Genomic DNA, 17,235 nt, shown 5'->3' on the forward strand with positions numbered 1-17,235 from the left:
AGCACAGGCTTCCAGAGGAGTTTCAAAACACATGTCCTTGGTTCTGAAGATTTAGAACAAGGCTGTGGTCACTGTATTGCAGGACGGAGCAAACCCAGACAGTGGTTACCTGGCGAATCAGAGCCGCTCTGGGCAATATGCTGCACTACCCTCAAGCCTGCAGCCACGATGGGCTGAGATCCACACCTTTTGGCAGAAGAGAATAGTAAAAGGGAAGGGAGAGATGTACCCTCTCCCCTTCCCAGTACCAAGTTACATGGCAACTCAAAGACTCCAGTCAAGGCGGAACAGCTGTGGACCGTATCAGGACACTGGCACCCTTCCACCTACCTGCAGTTGCAGTCTTTACCGATTTGGATGTGGAGGCGTTGGCGGCATTCTTGGTGTCCTTGTCTTTCTCTTCCCCGCGTGCAGCTTTGACCTCCGGAGTGGTAGTGGTTTTTGTTGCTTTTTCCACAGATTCCTTCTTCTTAGGAGAAGCCACTCTGGACACTTTATCTGAGGATTCTTTCAAGCCCCCTGGTTTTGGTGAAGCTGCAGAAGGCTTAGACTTCCCATCACCCTTTTTGACAGGTGAAGATGACTTGGTCTTTGTGCCTGGTTTTTTGGTTTTGGTCTTCTCTTTCAGGTCTTTCTTCAGAGCTTTGCCCAGGTTCTGCTCAATGGCCAAGGCCTCCGGGTCCATCATGGACACGTCAGGGTGGCGTGGAGAAGGGCTGCGGTCCTGCATGGGAGCCGGAGGTGGGTCCATGTGTTTGTATGTGACAGTTTTGTCTGTGGGGATAGTTTCTGATTCATCTTCAGAGTCGATATTTGCATCAGCTGTGATGGAAGGGCACTCTTCAGTCTCCGGGGGGACATCAGAATCGGTCTGGGATGGAGCTGACTCGCTGACTGAGGTGGGAGGGGTTTCATCACACTGTCGCCCCTGTGGCTTTCCTCCTGGAGGTGGTGGGGCTCCCCCTGATTGGGTGAGAGGCTTCTCAGCCTCTTCAGTTGGCTCTTCACTGGCAAACCACTCGAGAGGATTGGGATTAATGAAGGAGGGTGAGAGTTCTGTCTTGGGATGCTTGTATTCACAGGAGGACACAAGGCATAAATCAACATCCTGGCGTGCCTCTGAGGGAGACTTCTTTTCCACGGTGTAGCACTGCTCTGAAGTCTCGTAGGAGTACGTAGATGCTTGTGGGGTTCTAGTGATTTTCTCTACGGCTTCATAATCATAGGTGGAAGTATCAGGGGCTCGTGTAGTTGCCGTCGATGTCTCGTAGGAATAACTTTCAGTCTGAGGGAAACTGGCGATTTTCTCAGTGGTCTCGTAAGAGTAGCTGGAATCCCCAAGCGTGTGGCCGCCATCTTCGGAGTCATCATAGCCATTGCTGATATCATCCAGGAGCCTTCTAGAAGACCTCTCGGTCTTTTCATAGCTGTAACCACTCACTTCAGGGGTCCTCATGGTCTTCTCACTTGCCTCGTAGCTGTATTCACCCTCTTCAGGGGTCCGTGTGGTCTCCTCAGTGACTTCATAGGCATAACCACCATCTTCCGGGGTCTTGGCGGTTTTCTCAATGGTCTCATATGAGTAGCTGCTGTCACATGGGGATTTTGTGGTACTGTCTGTCTTCTCATAGTAATAGCCACTCACATCTGGGGTCCGGGTGGTTTTCTCATAAGACTCATACTCATAACCCTCTTCATCTGGGGACCTGGTTGTTTTCTCAGGCTTTTGATAGGCATAGCTGAAGTCACCAGGTGTCTTCCCTCCAATGTCCTTCTCCATGCCAGATGTGGTCAAATCTCTGTTCAAGGCCAGCTGGTGTTGCACCGTATCAAATAACATCGAGGCACGGAAGCCATAGGGCTCTGCGGATGCTGCATCTGTCAGTGGAGGAGAGGAAGTGGGGCAAGCTGCTATGGTCTCTTTGACGGCAGAGGTAGAATCTGAAAAGCTAGGTGAATATAAAGGAGAGGACTCTCTTGGGGTGAGTGGAGAGATATCAGATTTTGGTGACAGCTTCTCTCCTTCTAGACTTTGCACTTTTTCTGAGGTGAGAGAGGCATATAAGGATATATCTCTGGGAGGAACGACGTCAGATAGAGTGTCTTCTTGGAGAGGAGAAGCTATCTGAGAGGGGGTATGTGCTGAAGAGGTGGATGGGGAGGCCTCAACCTGAGACACTGAGATGAGCTCAGAAAGATCATTGTCTTGGGTGTAGGACGGCTCCTCCATTGGTGGTATCTTATGTGATAAACTAGAGTCCTGCATGTCAGGACTATAATCCACTTCAGTTGGCCCATTTTCAGTGATGTGAAGCATACTTGCACCCACTGTAGGGTGATCTGGAGACTGTCGACTAAAGTCCATAGCGAGCGAGTGCTCAGGGGATTCTTGACCAAATTCAATAGACATTGAGGACTGTTCAGATCTGTGATCTTGGACTGGTGTCCTGGATTTGGCTGTTTTAGGGGAGAAATCTGGTGGAGAAATTGACATTGGTCTTGGACATTCTTCTTTAGATGGAGACATTTCTGTTTCCTGGAAAGTGGTAGGCGTTTGCACAACAGACACAGAAAGGGAGTCATCGACTTCTGTAGAATGTGGAGAGCCAACCTCAGCATGCAGAGAAGGAGACACATCATCTGTTGTTGGCTCTGGAAATGAGCTCGTAGCCACAGAAGCTGTGGATACTGAGGCCACGCCCTCCATGTGAGAGTATGTGTCTTCTGCTACACCTTCATCAACAGGAGTAGCTGACTTGTCTGAGACAGTGCCTTCTGAAATGGACATCTTAGTGTCTTCTTTAAAAGACCCAAACTGACTGACATCTATTTGTGTAGGAGAAACATCTCCTCCTAATTTTCTTTCATCTAAAGCCAATCCAGATTGAGAACTCATGGCTTCAACATCGTCAGGTTTCTTTTCTTGACCAAAGTCTTCCTTTATTGGTATAAAGTCTGTGCTTTTCTCTTCTGGTTTGTCTTGTGAAAGACCAGTAGAAGTCATGTCAGAGATGGGACTTATTTCATCTGGAAAGCCTTGTTTTCCATCCTTTCCTTCAAAGGGGCTTTCAGTACCTCTACCAGAAGTCTTGTCATCAGCACTTAGAAAACTTTCATATGCAGATTCGGATCCAATTAGGGGAGGGCTCCGTAAAGGAGACAAAACTTTTTCAATAGGAGATTCCGAGTCAGGCACAGGTTCATCCATGGGGCTTATGGAAGCCCGTTCATTCTCATCTTTGGCATCACTGAATTCAAAACTCACTGGAACTGCTGGTGGTTTTTCAGTTACTTCTGTGGGGAGGTGACTAGATTTCTCTTCAGTGGGCGACTGGTAGTAAGGTGTGTGGCCAGCACTGCCAGTTACAGACTGAGATGGAGACACCACTTCCAGGGTCTTATCCTCAGGACTAGCACAATGTTCTTCAACTACTTCTTGGGTCACCTCAGGAGACACTGGGACTGCTTCTGCCTCCACTGAGACTTGAATCTCATTGGGCGTCAGAGAAAAGTTCACACTACGTTCACCCAGGGGGGTCTTTTCTATGGGTGATGGAGGAGATGGACTCAGGGATGGGCTCTTGGGTGGGCTAAGTTTTTCATCTGAAACTGCTGAGATGGTGTCTTTGATCACCAACGTGGCACTGGCTTTCATGTCTTTCTCTTCAGTGTAGTAAGCATCACGTAGAACAGATCTGCTAAATTTGTCTTCCTCCATGGATGACGGTGGTGAGATGGTGGAGGCTGAAGCGTTGTAGTCCTTCCCATCTGTGGCATCTGTTTTTGATCCTTCAGATAATCCATTGAGTGATGTAACAGCAGGTTTGCAGTATTCCTGAGAATACAGTGAAGACTCGTATTTGGTGATGTTTACAAATTCTTGAGATGGGGACTCTGTCTCTTCATTGTTGATCTCATCACTCATCACGTCACGAGGAGTAGACATCTCATCCATTGGGGTGGGCTCACTGGATATCTCAATGGTAGACTGAGTGTAGCCAGAGGTGGCAGTGAATTCTTCAGGCTGGTCTTCTCGATTCTCCTCATCAGATGCGGTGGCCTCACTTTCTGAGCCTCCAGGTAAAGTCTCATCGTGAATTGAAGATGCAGGTTCTCGGGCAGGAGACTGGGCTCCTGGTTGCTTGATTGATGTGGTGAGGAATCCATACTGATCCTCGACACCGCTAGCCTCTGCAGCCTTGTCAACCACGGCCATGACGTAATCTTCAGCTTCGGCTTTTTCGGGCTCATATTCTTCCTCTCTGGCATCTTCAGCTCTGTCCTCCTCATCACCCTCCTCCTCAGATTGTTCAGCTTCTCCCTTCTCCACCACCTCATCCATGTCTTCTTCTGCTCGGTCATCTCCACTGGCCAGAGACTCCCTCTTCTCCTTGATGTGCACATCTGCCTCAGCCTTTGCACTTTCCTCCTCCTCCATAAGGCTGTGCTTGGAGGTGCTCACACACACGGTTTCTTCAACGTCCTCTTCTGGCTCCTCAGCCTCCTCAGTTTCTGCCTTCTCTTCATAGTCTCCAGTCTCTGAGGATTCTTCAAAACCTGTTCCTTCATCTTCAAATTTTTCAATGTCGTCTACCCCCTGTTTCTCCACCGGCTCCAGTTCCTCAGGGGTTTGTTCACATTCACCCTCCCCTTCAGTGGTGGTGATCCCCTCATCGGGAGATTCGGCAGGGCCTTTGATGACTTCTGTCTCTTTCTGGAGGACGTAGGCTTCGACTGGTTCGGTTTCCTTCAGTTTCTCCTCGTCTTCGATCAGCTCCAGCTGAGGCCTGATGTCTTTTGCTACATCGACCTCTTCAGCCTTTAACTCTTCAAAGTCCTTAGTCAGATCCTCAGGGGATGACATAAGGGACCTCTCGGCCTCGAGTTCTTTGGCAGGGCCAGCACTTGCCATTCCAGCTGCTGCCGCCACAGCTGCCACAGCAGCCACAGAGCCAATGGCTGCAGGTGCGGCCTCTGGTGTCTTGCCTTCCTTCTTAACGACTTTAATCTTCCCTTTCTCCTTTGGCTTCCCAGCAGCAACAGAATCTTTTTTGACAGGCTCTTCCTTCTTGGGCACTTTTGGTTTTAATGCAGCTGGTTTTTTTGCTTCAGATAGAGGAGTAGATGGTTTCTTTGCGTCTTTAGGAAGTTTCTTAATTTCTTTTTTGGGTTCCTTTTCTTCCTTTTTAATTTCCTTCTTTTCTTCCTTCTTCACCTCCTTCTTGGCTTCCTTCAGTGGGGTTTCCTTCTTAACCTCTTTCTTGGGTTCTTTCTTCTCTTCTTTCTTGATTTCTTTTTTCACTTCCTTTTTCACCTCTTCCTTTTTTGGTTTTTCTTCCTTCTTAATGGGTGTTTTGTCCTCCTTTTTAGCCACTTCTTTCTTTGGCTTTTCTTTCTCCTCTTTCTTTTCCTCAGATTTTGCCTTGGTTTCCTTTTTTACTGTCTTCTCCTTAGAGACTTTGGGTTTGACATCTGTGGCTTGCTTTTCGGCCACCTCAGCTTTCACCGGAGGCATCTCTTCTTTGCTCGGCACCTCCTTTTCAGTCACTACAGGTTTGGTCTCTGTTTTTACTGGCTTGTCTTTTTTCACTGTTACCTTTTCTTTGCTTTCAACTTTGGGCGGCTTTTCCACATGATTAGCTTTTGTGACATCAGGGGTTTCTTCTTTAGACTCCTTTCGCACAGATTTGCTAGGAAGTGGTTTTGCGGCTGGCTTCAGACTTTCTCGGCTATCGGCTCTCTGTTTCAGTTTTACTTGTTTCACAGCTGGGGCGGCCACCTGGCCAGTTAGGTCCTTCTGGGTGGCCAGTGGCTGTTTCAGAAAGTCTAAATGTTTGAGCTTTTCCAGTCCTTCCAGGATATTGTATTGGGTGCTATTGCCAGGAAACAGGACTCGAATGATTTTCTCTGCAGGGTTTGCTGGATGCCACACGATCAAAGAGGAGACTGAAGTTAAGTAGGAAATTGGGATATCTATTTCTTGACCATTAGGCAGGATTAGTTCAGCCTTGTCTTTGTTGGTGCCAGTCCACTGCTGCATAAAATACAGCATTTCCTTGCTGTTCTTAACTGGGTTGAGCACATACATCTCAAGTTTACCAACTCCCATTTTTTGGAAAAGAATGACAGGATCAATGGTATTGCCTACACTTCTGAAGAGAGGTTCTGGTTTCATGGACAATTTATTTAGGTACTGGAGAGTGAAGCAAGCTTCTTCTATGCTTCTCTTCATCTTGATGTTTGGCTCTGGGTTTTTCAGATTTTCAGGTACATTGAGAAATACAACTCCCAAGTCAGGGGAGATGAGGTTTTTCATCCAGTCACTATTTGTGGTGGAGCCCTGGGACTGTTCTTCCTCGAGCTCTGCAATTTTCCGCTGTAGCATGCTGTTTATTCCAGGCAAATTGTCATCCCCAATGTGGGTGAGTAGGATGGAGTCCACTCTGTCCAAGTGTCGGATGAGCTTCCAAAAGCAGGATTTCCTTTCCGATCCTCCATTGATGAGCATATTGAATCCATTCACGGCAAACAATGCAGAATCGCCCCTCCCTCCTGGAAAAATGTAACAACAAGGCTTGGAGAGCTTTAGAAATCCACCCGATGTGGGAGGTTCTAGGATATCAAAAGGAGATGGGACTTCCACTGATTCTGAGAGATACTCAGTAAACTCGGAAAGTCCTTCCATTTCTGGCAATATAGAAGCTGAGTTGAGTTTAATATTGATGAAGTCTTGGAGATTGTGTCTGTCAAGATTGGAGTTCTTCCAGTCCCCTTCTTCAGGACAGAACAGGGTTAAGCTGGCTTTGTTGGCAGGATGGGTAGTACTCAGTAATTCCCCAATCTGGGATTTAAAAAAATAATAATAAAGGAAGAAAGAAAAGTTTTAAGTGACTGTCATCACTGATCCATCACCTCCATCCATTACTAAGTATTACAGGATCATTGGGTGTGCACAGGGCTGATTTCAGAGATGCTAGTTGGGTAAATGCAGAAATATTTCCATTCTGGTAGGTGAATAGCCTCTGTACTGACCCCTCCTACCACTCCCTTCTGCCTCAACCACCCCTCCTCACCACCAGCACCTCCTCTGGGACCCCTATGGCATCTGTTCTTGCCCAGGAGGGGAACTCCAGACCGCTGCTCCAGTTCTAGGACCAGTGACCATCTGAATAATCGTGCCTGTGCCACAGCAGTTAGGAAATACTTTGGATCTCATTCCCAGGTACCTGCCATGCAAAAATGCCCTTTAAACAATCACAGGGAAGCCTATGTGAATCATTTCACCACTTATATAAAGTGTTTTCTTTTATTCCATTGGGCTCGGCAAAGAGGCCTTACTGACACACTAAAGGAATTTAGATCTAGTGCACTTGTTGACTACTTTTAGAATTTGGTAGATACGAAAGACAAAAGTTTGATGTGATTTTCCTCCCATTGGAGACAGATAGTTCTAGACTGCACATGACAACAAAAAATTACTGATTCTAGCATCTTTAAAACATGAGTGGTCCACCCAGTAGATTCTCTGCAAATACAAATACTTTGATTGAAGTCATGATGATTAAAGCAATTGGATAATTATATCCGTCTGCTCATGTTTAAATTCAAGGTGAGACATTCTACTCCCTCACAACTCCTGCTCTTCTCAGGGCAAACTGGATATGAGTGGCTAAGATCAAATTTGGCTCAAAACTTTTTCAATGCATTGTTTACTACCATAGGATGGGAATGTAGAAGAGTAAATTGGAATAAAAACAGAGAATGTCAGTTTAATAAAAATGCTATTCTCTTTCTCACTCCATATGACAACCATATGTTTCATGGTCTTGGCTTAGTAAATAGTGAGGAAGAATCATGTTATAAACTGCACTCTTCTATCACTTACAGCAAAGCTCATAAATCAGCCCAGAGTTTCAAGTGAAAAGAGCTCTGTGTCTTTGATGTTAAACTATGAAAGGGTAACGCAAAGACTGTACTTGGCCCCGGCATCCCCAAGCCAGCAGGTCTGAACTCTTGCCTTCCGGTCTTAGAGTAGTGTCCTCTGTCTCACACAACCTCCTAGTGTGGCTACTCGTATGCGTATTTGTAGAGGGATCATGTATAGACTCTGAATTTTCCTACATTAGATTACAGTAAAATGGCCATTTTTGTTTTGTTAGTGTATCTGTCCTACATTTTATGTGAAGGGTCACAAGATAGCAAAATAAGAAGCCTTTGGGAGAGGAGTTAAGATGGCAGACAAGTAGGGAGACCGGAATTTCCCTTGTTCTCAAACACAGCTGTATTGAGGCCAGAACACTTGGAACAGCCAGGAATAGAGGTTGCGGAGTGACAGAAAAATCTCCACAGGAGGAAAGAGACAGCTTGGGGGGACAGAGGTGCATGTTTGTGAAGTGGGAGAGAGAAAATTAGAAGCCTAGGCACGGAGTTGGGGAACCCCTTCTGTGGAGAGACAACAGGAAGAGAGAGAGGCTGTGGAAGTGTGGTATTTGTTTGGACAGGAGAAAAACCTCTTCAGAACACGCACTGGAGAACGAGAAATAAGGAGTGTGCCAGTTTCTACTTTAAAAACAGCCTTAGGAGCTAAAGATCGGAGTTTTCAGGGGTGCGCGACTTTCTCTGAACCCGAGCTGCCGCGGAATGCATGCACCTGGGTGGGGGAAGAGGAGCAGGCCCCAGGGCTCAGTAGTGATCTCAAGGGCGCCCTGGGAGAGAACAGTCTCCTCCCTTGAGTATGGTGGGAAGAAGGTGTATTGCTTCCCGCCCCCAACGATAAAAGACCCTTCAGGTACCAGCCAAGAGGCCCTTTGTCAGCTGGGCGGAGTGGCGCTACCCCAAGAACCAGGTCCGTGTGGTGCAGGATCCTTTAAGACATCGGGGTTTGAATCCCAGCTGCAGGAGACTGGGAGACTATGCAGCAGGGGCAAGCCAGCCACCTGTGCTGCTCTGGGAAGGTTGCCTGAACAGCGTGGTTTGAGACACCCCGTCCGGGGAGGAGAGACTGGGGTGTTGCCATTTTCCTCCCCGTCACCAACTCGGTGGGCTTCAGGGAACGGGGACAGTGGTCCCCAGTGGAGGCAGACCTGCCTACACCAAGCCCCGCCCCTCCGTGCCTGTTAACTGCATATCTACCAGAGTGGGATTGACACTGAGCAAGCCCGCGGGCCCCTCCTCCAGACCAGCATAGCCACAGGTTCCAAGACACCAACAGACAACTGTCCTGCAGTTTTGTATGTTAGGCTGATGGGTTTGTTTTCTTTCTTCACTTTTTCTTTCCTTTCTTTCTACCCTCTTCTTCCTCCCCCCGCCCCCCACTTTGGAATCAGGCTCATAGTTTCTGATTTGACTTTTAGTAAATTCCTGCTATATATAAATATGTCTTTTGTTTTTCTTTCTTTTTCTGTTCTGGTTATTTAATCAGGCATTTTTACTCTGTTCTGTTGATACCTTTATGTGGCTCCTTCTTTATTTTTCTCTCTTTCTCTCTCTCTTTCTGGATTAAGCCTTAGAGTTTCTTTGATTCTGTGCCTGGTTTTTTGTTTTTTTTTTTTTTTCTTTTTCCGCTCCTTTCATTCCTCTCTTTGTATGGGGTAGGCTTCCCCAACCCTCCCCCCTTTTTTACTTTTTCTAGGCACAAATCAAAGCACACCTGATGGAAGGTCCAAACAATCCACCACTACGAGTAGGGAGATAAAGCAACCCGAGTCACAACAACAGAGAACATATAACATATTCCAAAAACACTTCCTGAAGTACCAGGCCCTGGACAGTGTATGACCCCATTTTAATGTAGTAGTACTCACAGGTGCAGGACACACAACAAGCTATTAAAACACACAAAGGACAGAAAACTAGCCAAAATGATGAAACAGAAGAATTCTCCTCAAAAGAAATTCCAGGAAGAAGTGATAGCCAGAGAACTGCTCAAAACAGATATAAACAACATATCTAAACATGAATTTAGAATAATAGTCATAAGACTAAAGCATAGAAGGCAGCAGAGAATCTATTGCTGCAGAGATCAAGGACCTAAGAAATAATCACAATGAATTAAGAGATGCTATAAATGAGATGCAAAATAAACTAGATGCAGTTACAGCAAGGATGGAAGAAGCAGATGAGAGAATAGGTGATACAGAAGATAAAATTATGTAAAATGATGAGGCAGAGAAAAGAGGGAAAGGAAATTACTAGACCACAAGGGGAGAATTAGAGACCTAAGTGATTCAATGAAACAAAATAATATCCTTATCATAGGAGTTCCAGAAGAAGAGAGAGAAAGGGGCAGAAGGTTTAGGTGAACAAATTATAGCTGAGAACTTCCCTAATCCAGGAAAGGAAAAGGACATCCAAGTCCAGGAGGCATAGAGAACTCTATTGAAAATCAGCAAAAACAGGTTAACACCAAGACAAATCATAGTGAAGCTGGCAAAATACAAAGATAAAGAGAGAATTCTGAAAGCAGCTAGGGACAAATGGGCCTTAACTCAAGGGTAGACACATAAGGGTAGTAGCAGACCTGTTCACTGAAACTTGGCAGGCCAGAAAGGCATGGCAGGAAATATTCAACATGCTGAATAGGAAAAATAGGCAACCAAGAATCCTTTATCCAGCAAGGCTGTCATTCAGAATAGGAGAGATAAAGGCTTTCCCAGACAAAAATTAAAGGAGTTCATGACCACTAAACCAACCCTGCAGGAGATCCTAAAGGGGGACTCTGTGAGTAGAAAGCAACAAAGACTACAAAGGACCAGAGACCTCACCACAAGCACAAAGCCTACAGGTAACACAATGACACTAGATCCACATCTTTCAATAATCACTCTAAATGTAAATGGACTAAATGCCCCAATCAAAAAACATAGGGTATTAGAATGGATAAAGACAAAACAAAACAAAACAAAACAGGATCCATCTATATGCTGCCTATAAGAAACTCATTTTAGACCTGAGGACACCTGCAGATTGAAAGTGAGTGATCTATCATGCTACTGGATGTCAAAAGGAAGCTGGAGTAGCCATATTTCTATCAGACAAACTAGATTTTAAAACAAGGACTGTAACAAGAGATGAACAAGGGCATTATTTCATAAATAAGGGCTCTATCCATTAAGAAGATCTAATAATTATAAATGTTTATGCCCCCAATGTGGAGGCACTCAAATATATAAATCAGTTAATCACAAACATAAATAAGTGTACAGATAACAATACTGTGATTGTAGGAGACTTTAATGCTCCACTTACAGCAATGGACAGATCATCTAGGCAGAAAATCAGTAAGGAAACAATGGCTCTGAATGACACAATGGACCAGATGGACCTAACAGATATATTCAGAACTTTTCATCCAAAAGCAGCAGAATACACACTCTTCTCAAGTGCACTTGGAACATTCTCCAAAATAGATCACATGCTGGGTCACAAAACAGCCCTCAAAAAATATAAAAGGAATGAGATCATACCACACATATTTTCAGATCACAATGGGAATGGGAGAAAATATTTGCAAATGAAACATCAGATAAAGGGTTAGTATCCAAAATCTATAAAGAATTTATCAGGGCACTGAGGTGGCACAGTCGGTTGAGAGTCAGACTTCAGCTCCAGTCATGATCTCACAGTTTGTGGGTTCAAGCCACGTGTCAGGCTCTGTGCTGACAGCTCAGAGCCTAGGGCTGTTTGGATTCTGTGTCTCCCTCTCTCTGCCCCTCCCCCACTTGCATTCTGTCTCTCTCTCAAAAATAAACATTAAAAATTAAAAAAAAAAAACAAAACTTATCAAACCCAACACCCCAAAACAAATAATCCAGTGAAGAGATGGGCAAAAGACATGAATAGACACTTTTCCAAAGAAGACATCCAGATCGCTCACAGACACATGAAAAGATGCTCAACATCTTTCATCATCAGGGAAATACAAATCAAAACCACAATGAGATACCACCACACACCTGTCAGAATGGCTAACATTAACAACTCAGGCAACAACAGATGTTGCCGAGGATGCGGAGAAAGAGGACCTCTTTTGCATTCTTGGTGGGAATGCAAGCTGGTACAGCCACTCTGGAAAACAGCATGGAGGTTCCTCAAAAAATTAAAAGTAGAACTATTCTATGACCCAGCAATTGCACTACCAGGTATTTATCCAAAGGATACAAAAGTGCTGATTTATAGGGGTATAGGGGTATATGTACTCCACTGTTTATAGTAGCACTGTCAACAATAGCCAAATTATGGGAAGAGCCCAAATGTCTACCAGCTGATGAATGGATAAAGAAGATGTGGTATATATATATATATACATACACACAATGAAATATTACTCAGTAATCAAAAAGAATGAAATCTTGCCATTTGCAACAACATGGATGGAACTACAGTGTATTATGCTAAGTGAAATAAGTCAATCAGAGAAAGATAGATATCATGTTTTCACTCAGGCGTGGAATTTGAGAAACTTAACAGAAGACCATAGGGAAGGAAAAATAAGTTACAGAGAGGGAGGCAAACCATAAGAGACTCTTAAATAAAGGGGCACCTGGGTGGCTCAGTCGGTTAGGCGTCTAACTCTTGATTTCGACTCCAGTCATGATCTCACGGTTTGTGGGTTCAAGCCCCATGTCGGGCTCTGTGCAGTGAGCAAAGAGCCTACCTACTTTGGATCCAATCTCTCCCCCTCTCTCTGCCCCTCCCCTTCTCTCTCTCTCTCTCTCATTCTCTCTCAAAAATAAATAAATATCCTTTAAAAAAAAAAAAAAGAGACAAATACAGAAAATAAACTGAGGGTTGATGGGGGTGGGGGTAGAGGTGCAGGGAAAATGGGTGATGGTCATTGAGGAGGGCACTTGTTGGTATGAAAACTGGGTGTTGTATGTAAGTACATGGGAATTTACTCTTGAAGCCAAGACTACACCGTATGTTAGCTAACTTGACAATAAATTATTAAAAAAAAAAAAAAGAAGAAGAAGAAGCCTTTGACTTTGCTGTTTACCTCTGACTTAACAATTTCAAATATCAACTATTTTGGAACGCAAGAAAACTGAAAAAAAAAAAAGAAAAAAAAAGCACATCTGGGGGAGCTTTCACTCAAATTATCTGCTGACCAAAGCAAACATGAGCACCAAATAGGGTTTGTCATCCAATAATTAGCTTAGACCCTCATCACCATTACTGTAGCCAAAATAGGTTCTCTCAATCCTCATTTTCACGTAAAGTACATACAAACTCTTCATGCTTTATAATACATTTTACATGAGAAATCTAGGAAAACTCAAACTGTTGAGTCTTTAATAGTGAGATTTTAAAATTCAGTTTAGTTCATTTCAGTTTTTCAAATTTCCCTCTGTGGGGTATGGTAGCTAAGGGTACGAGCTAGCTGTGTGTAGAGGGTTTTTAATCACAAAGTTCAAGGAGAAGGTAAAAAGACTTGAGGAATACCTCCCTACTTTCCATCTTTTCACTTCCGGCTGGGAAGTTCCTATGAAACAAAGAAGATGTGACCCCAAAAGAAAGCAAGTTTGCACAGAATTTTGAGGAAGTCAAGGGTATTGAAAAACCGTAGAGAGCCTGGTGAAAAGTATGGAATACAAGGGAAAGCAGGAAAGAAAGTCAGCACTGGACAGGTTTCGTTTCAGAAAGGGAAAATCTGGTCCCTCTGGAGAAGCAGCAGCATACCAGGCATGAAGAGCTAGGGATGCAGAGGCCAGGGCTACGGAGAGGCCGTCGTGAAGGAGACAGATGGATTAGGAGGAAAAACTGCCACAGGCCTGGAGCTACACAGCAGAAATAGCCCCTGCCTCCTCCCATTCCCAAGCCAGCTTCCAGACCTGCATACCTACAGGCATGCTGGAGTGAGAGCCTCAGGACAAAGACTAAGTCTTAAGAGTGTCTACTCACTCAATGCTTATGCAACTCATAGAGGAGAACCGCAAGGAGCCAACAGTGTTAGCAGCGGCAAGGAAACTTGTGAGTAAATCTTGGGACTCTGAAACAGTCTTCCTCTAAAAGAGTTTGGAAATTATCATCATAGTAGGTAGTGTAGCCCATTATAGTAAAAGCTCCCGAACAGAAGGAAACACATCCTCGTAACTCTGTATCATGATCTGTGTTTCCCTCATACACCATCAGCGCCATAGATGTTTGTTAAACTGCACTGAACTTGGCCAATTCAATATGTACTATCCTCCGGGAGTGGCTGCTTTGGAAGTGACGTGAGCCTGCTAATGCTTCTCAAGCACACTACCCTTCCCTTGTTCCCACAAATAGAGATGAGAGACATGACTGGAAGAAATACTGGGGCAAAGACAGTCTTTTTTGTTAACTAATTTTTCTAATTAAATGCAGGCATACTGGAAGAGGAAGGAAGATATAGGAAATAAATGGCTTTATTGCAGATAATGAAGTAAGACTTGAATTTCTAAACCACGAGGCCTACTCTAACTACATTTCCTTTTGTGATTAAGTTACTTGCTTGGCTAATGAGGAAATACAGTGGACAATGTATCTCTGGGTTTTAGCAAGACGTTTAATAAGACCTCTGAACAGTGTGATAGCAGAATTAGATGGATTTGAAGTCAGTCATAAATCCTGCTGCTTAGTGTCAACCTGGACAGAGGTCTATGATGGGCTGCCCTAGGGCTCATCTATGTCCTGGTGAGCACTGACATGGATAAAAATGGTGAAGACATGCTTATCAAATCTGTAGGTGGCCTGCAAATGGGAGGCATAGTAAAATGTGGGATGGCAGAACTAAAACATTTACAAAAGCCCTTGACATTGGGATGATGCTGGCTAAGTCAACTCTAACAGGATGGCATTCTAAAGGGATAAATGCAGGGTCCAATAAACCAGCTGCATGAAGTACAGGATTGGAAAATGCGACTTAACAACAACACTCATGAAAAAGACTCAGGGATTTTAGCTGACAGCAAAATGGATTGATCATAAAGCTAAAGAAGCTTAAACTTCAAGGCTTCTTACTGGCATGGTCCCCTCCCAAAGCCCCGTACTTAACTGTGTATTGATAATTTTGTTTTCTTTTTCTTAAGGGGAGCCCCCAATTTATGTAAATGACAGCACTCCTTAAAGCCTGCATTCCCTCCCCACTGACATTTGATTAGGATGTTGACAGTCAAAAGTTACTTTCAGACTTAAAAGATGATTACATTGAAAACTACAGAAATCACTGACACACAATCCTAACCCGGTTAGTGACCCTTGTAGTACGGTGTCCAGTATGAGTCATGGCATTTTACAGAAATTAGACTAAAACCAAATGAACAAGCCAACTGAAATGGCTGGCTCCTTCTCCTTGGCCATGACCTCTAAATGCTAGACTAGAGCCCCTTTCTCTTCTAATATGCTTCTGCCTCTAGATCACTTCATCTGGTTTATAATATGCTGATGGCTTACACATATCTCCAGCTCAGCTCTGAGTTCCTTGAGCCCTCAACTCATGTATCCAATTGTCTCATAATGCCAAGGCACTGAAACATGACCAAAACAACTCCTGAATTTCTCCCATATCCATCTCATCCTGCCACCAGGTTTGGTTGAGAGTGACCAGAGAATGTAAGAAACTTTCACTATCTTCTTTTATGAAGAACAGTGTGCAGATCTGAAAATAATTATCCTGAAGGAAAAAAAAAAAAAAAACTGGCAGTGTTGGTGAAGGGTGTCAGAGACATCACCAGGTGGAAAAGGGAGCACATTCCTTCCTTGAAGATACAGTGAGACAAATAAGGAAAAACTCACTAAGAGACAGACTGAAAAATGTCCCAGGAGATGTGATTTCACATCCTCGGATTTCAGGGAGGAATGGGTCAGCCAGATGACTGTTCTATCTGTAAGTTCTGGTTTTGTAGTTGACTTCCAATGACCAAGACTCCCAAAACCTGAAGCTCAAAATGTACTGATAATTATATTTTTCAGTCCATTTATTTTTAGCTATTCTTATTCTTAAAAAACTGCAGTTTTTTTTTTTTTTTTTGTTTTTCCTAAATGGTGTTTCTGGTTTCTGTGGAGTGACTAGTATCTATCAAGGACTGGATAAATGTAACAAAACTAAACACCAGTGACCTTCACGGTCGCTTTGTTACTGACTCATTCTGAACTCAAACTCTTTTTCCAAGGCCATAGTAGGCAATCATGGTGACCATTGGTCTAGTCCAGCGATTTCCAATCATGCAGGCTAAACTCTAGTAGCCTTGGAGGTGGACAGATAACAAGCTCTGGAGAAAGATGGGGCAAAAGCCTTCATTTTCAAGTGGTAAAGATGGTAAGGTAAAGGGGCCATGAGTGTACCCTGGGGCCCCTTCTTGCTGTGGGGAGCCAGGGCTGTCTGCCTCAGAACCCAGCTGACATCACACCTTCTGAAAGCCAGGGCTTTAAATGTTAAGTGAAATGTTCCTTTTCACAGTTTTTTATTCCCCCAGTGGGGGGAGAGTGAAACACTGTTATGTCACCTGGCCAGAGCTTTCACAAAGCCTCCGGGCAAGCCAAACAAAGCCGGGAGGTTTATTTACCGCTCTTGCCGGCGATGACAGGTACACAGGGACCTCTCTGTGAACCCCAGGGTTAAAGAAGCTTAAATGCAGAAAGACAGATGGCCCTTTGCAACACGCGGGAGACAGAGGGGCCAGCATCTCAGGAAGTTCTCAGGAAGATGGTTTCAAATGGACACAGAGACTCCTTCCGTGCACACATCCCTCAACCCCTCCATGTAGAAACCTGTCATCCACTATGGCCAGGTCCCAACCTGCTAAGCTGGTGGCCCCTGAACTGTCTAACTACTATAAACAAAGAAACAAAGTGAAAGAGGCAGTTTTTTTGGAAAGAGAATTTTCCCAGCCAAAATAAATTCTCCAGCAGAAATAACCAAATTAAACTCTTCAATCTGATTTTACCAGATACCACTAATGTCCTATAGTATTTAACACCTCACCTGTATCATCACCGAATAAGATTTATTTATTTGAAATATTAATGCCCAGGTTTAGTCCAGCGACCTTAACCATCTTTTTCTTGGGGCATGGATATGCCCCATTTTCCTACTTGCCTTCCTTTTTGAGCCCTGCCTTTGTTGGGCTGTTCAAACATTGGGACCAGGCATGAAGAGTAAGACCAATCAGAAATAATTAGACCAGGAAAAGTAAATACAAATTTGAAAAGAGATCAGGGCAGTTAAATCCTACCAAAAGTCCAAGAGATCTTTGGAGTAGTCTTTCAGAGAAG

The 17,235-nt window shown here is 44.3% G+C and overlaps 1 protein-coding gene across 2 annotated transcripts in view; it reads right to left on the reverse strand.

The window, feature by feature from the left end:
* Nucleotides 1-17,235, reverse strand: part of MAP1B (microtubule associated protein 1B) — a 101,919-nt gene that overhangs the window by 8,749 nt on the left and 75,935 nt on the right. For both annotated transcript variants that reach the window (XM_086699273.1, XM_086699282.1), the window contains one exon: nt 331-6,841. In XM_086699273.1, coding sequence (XP_086555399.1) covers nt 331-6,841 — 6,511 coding nt within the window. The remainder of the gene's footprint in view (nt 1-330; nt 6,842-17,235) is intronic.

This window comes from Puma concolor, chromosome A1 (genome assembly GCF_028749965.1).
Source record: "Puma concolor isolate L17-30 chromosome A1, mPumCon1.1.hap2, whole genome shotgun sequence".
NCBI lineage: Eukaryota > Metazoa > Chordata > Mammalia > Carnivora > Felidae > Puma > Puma concolor.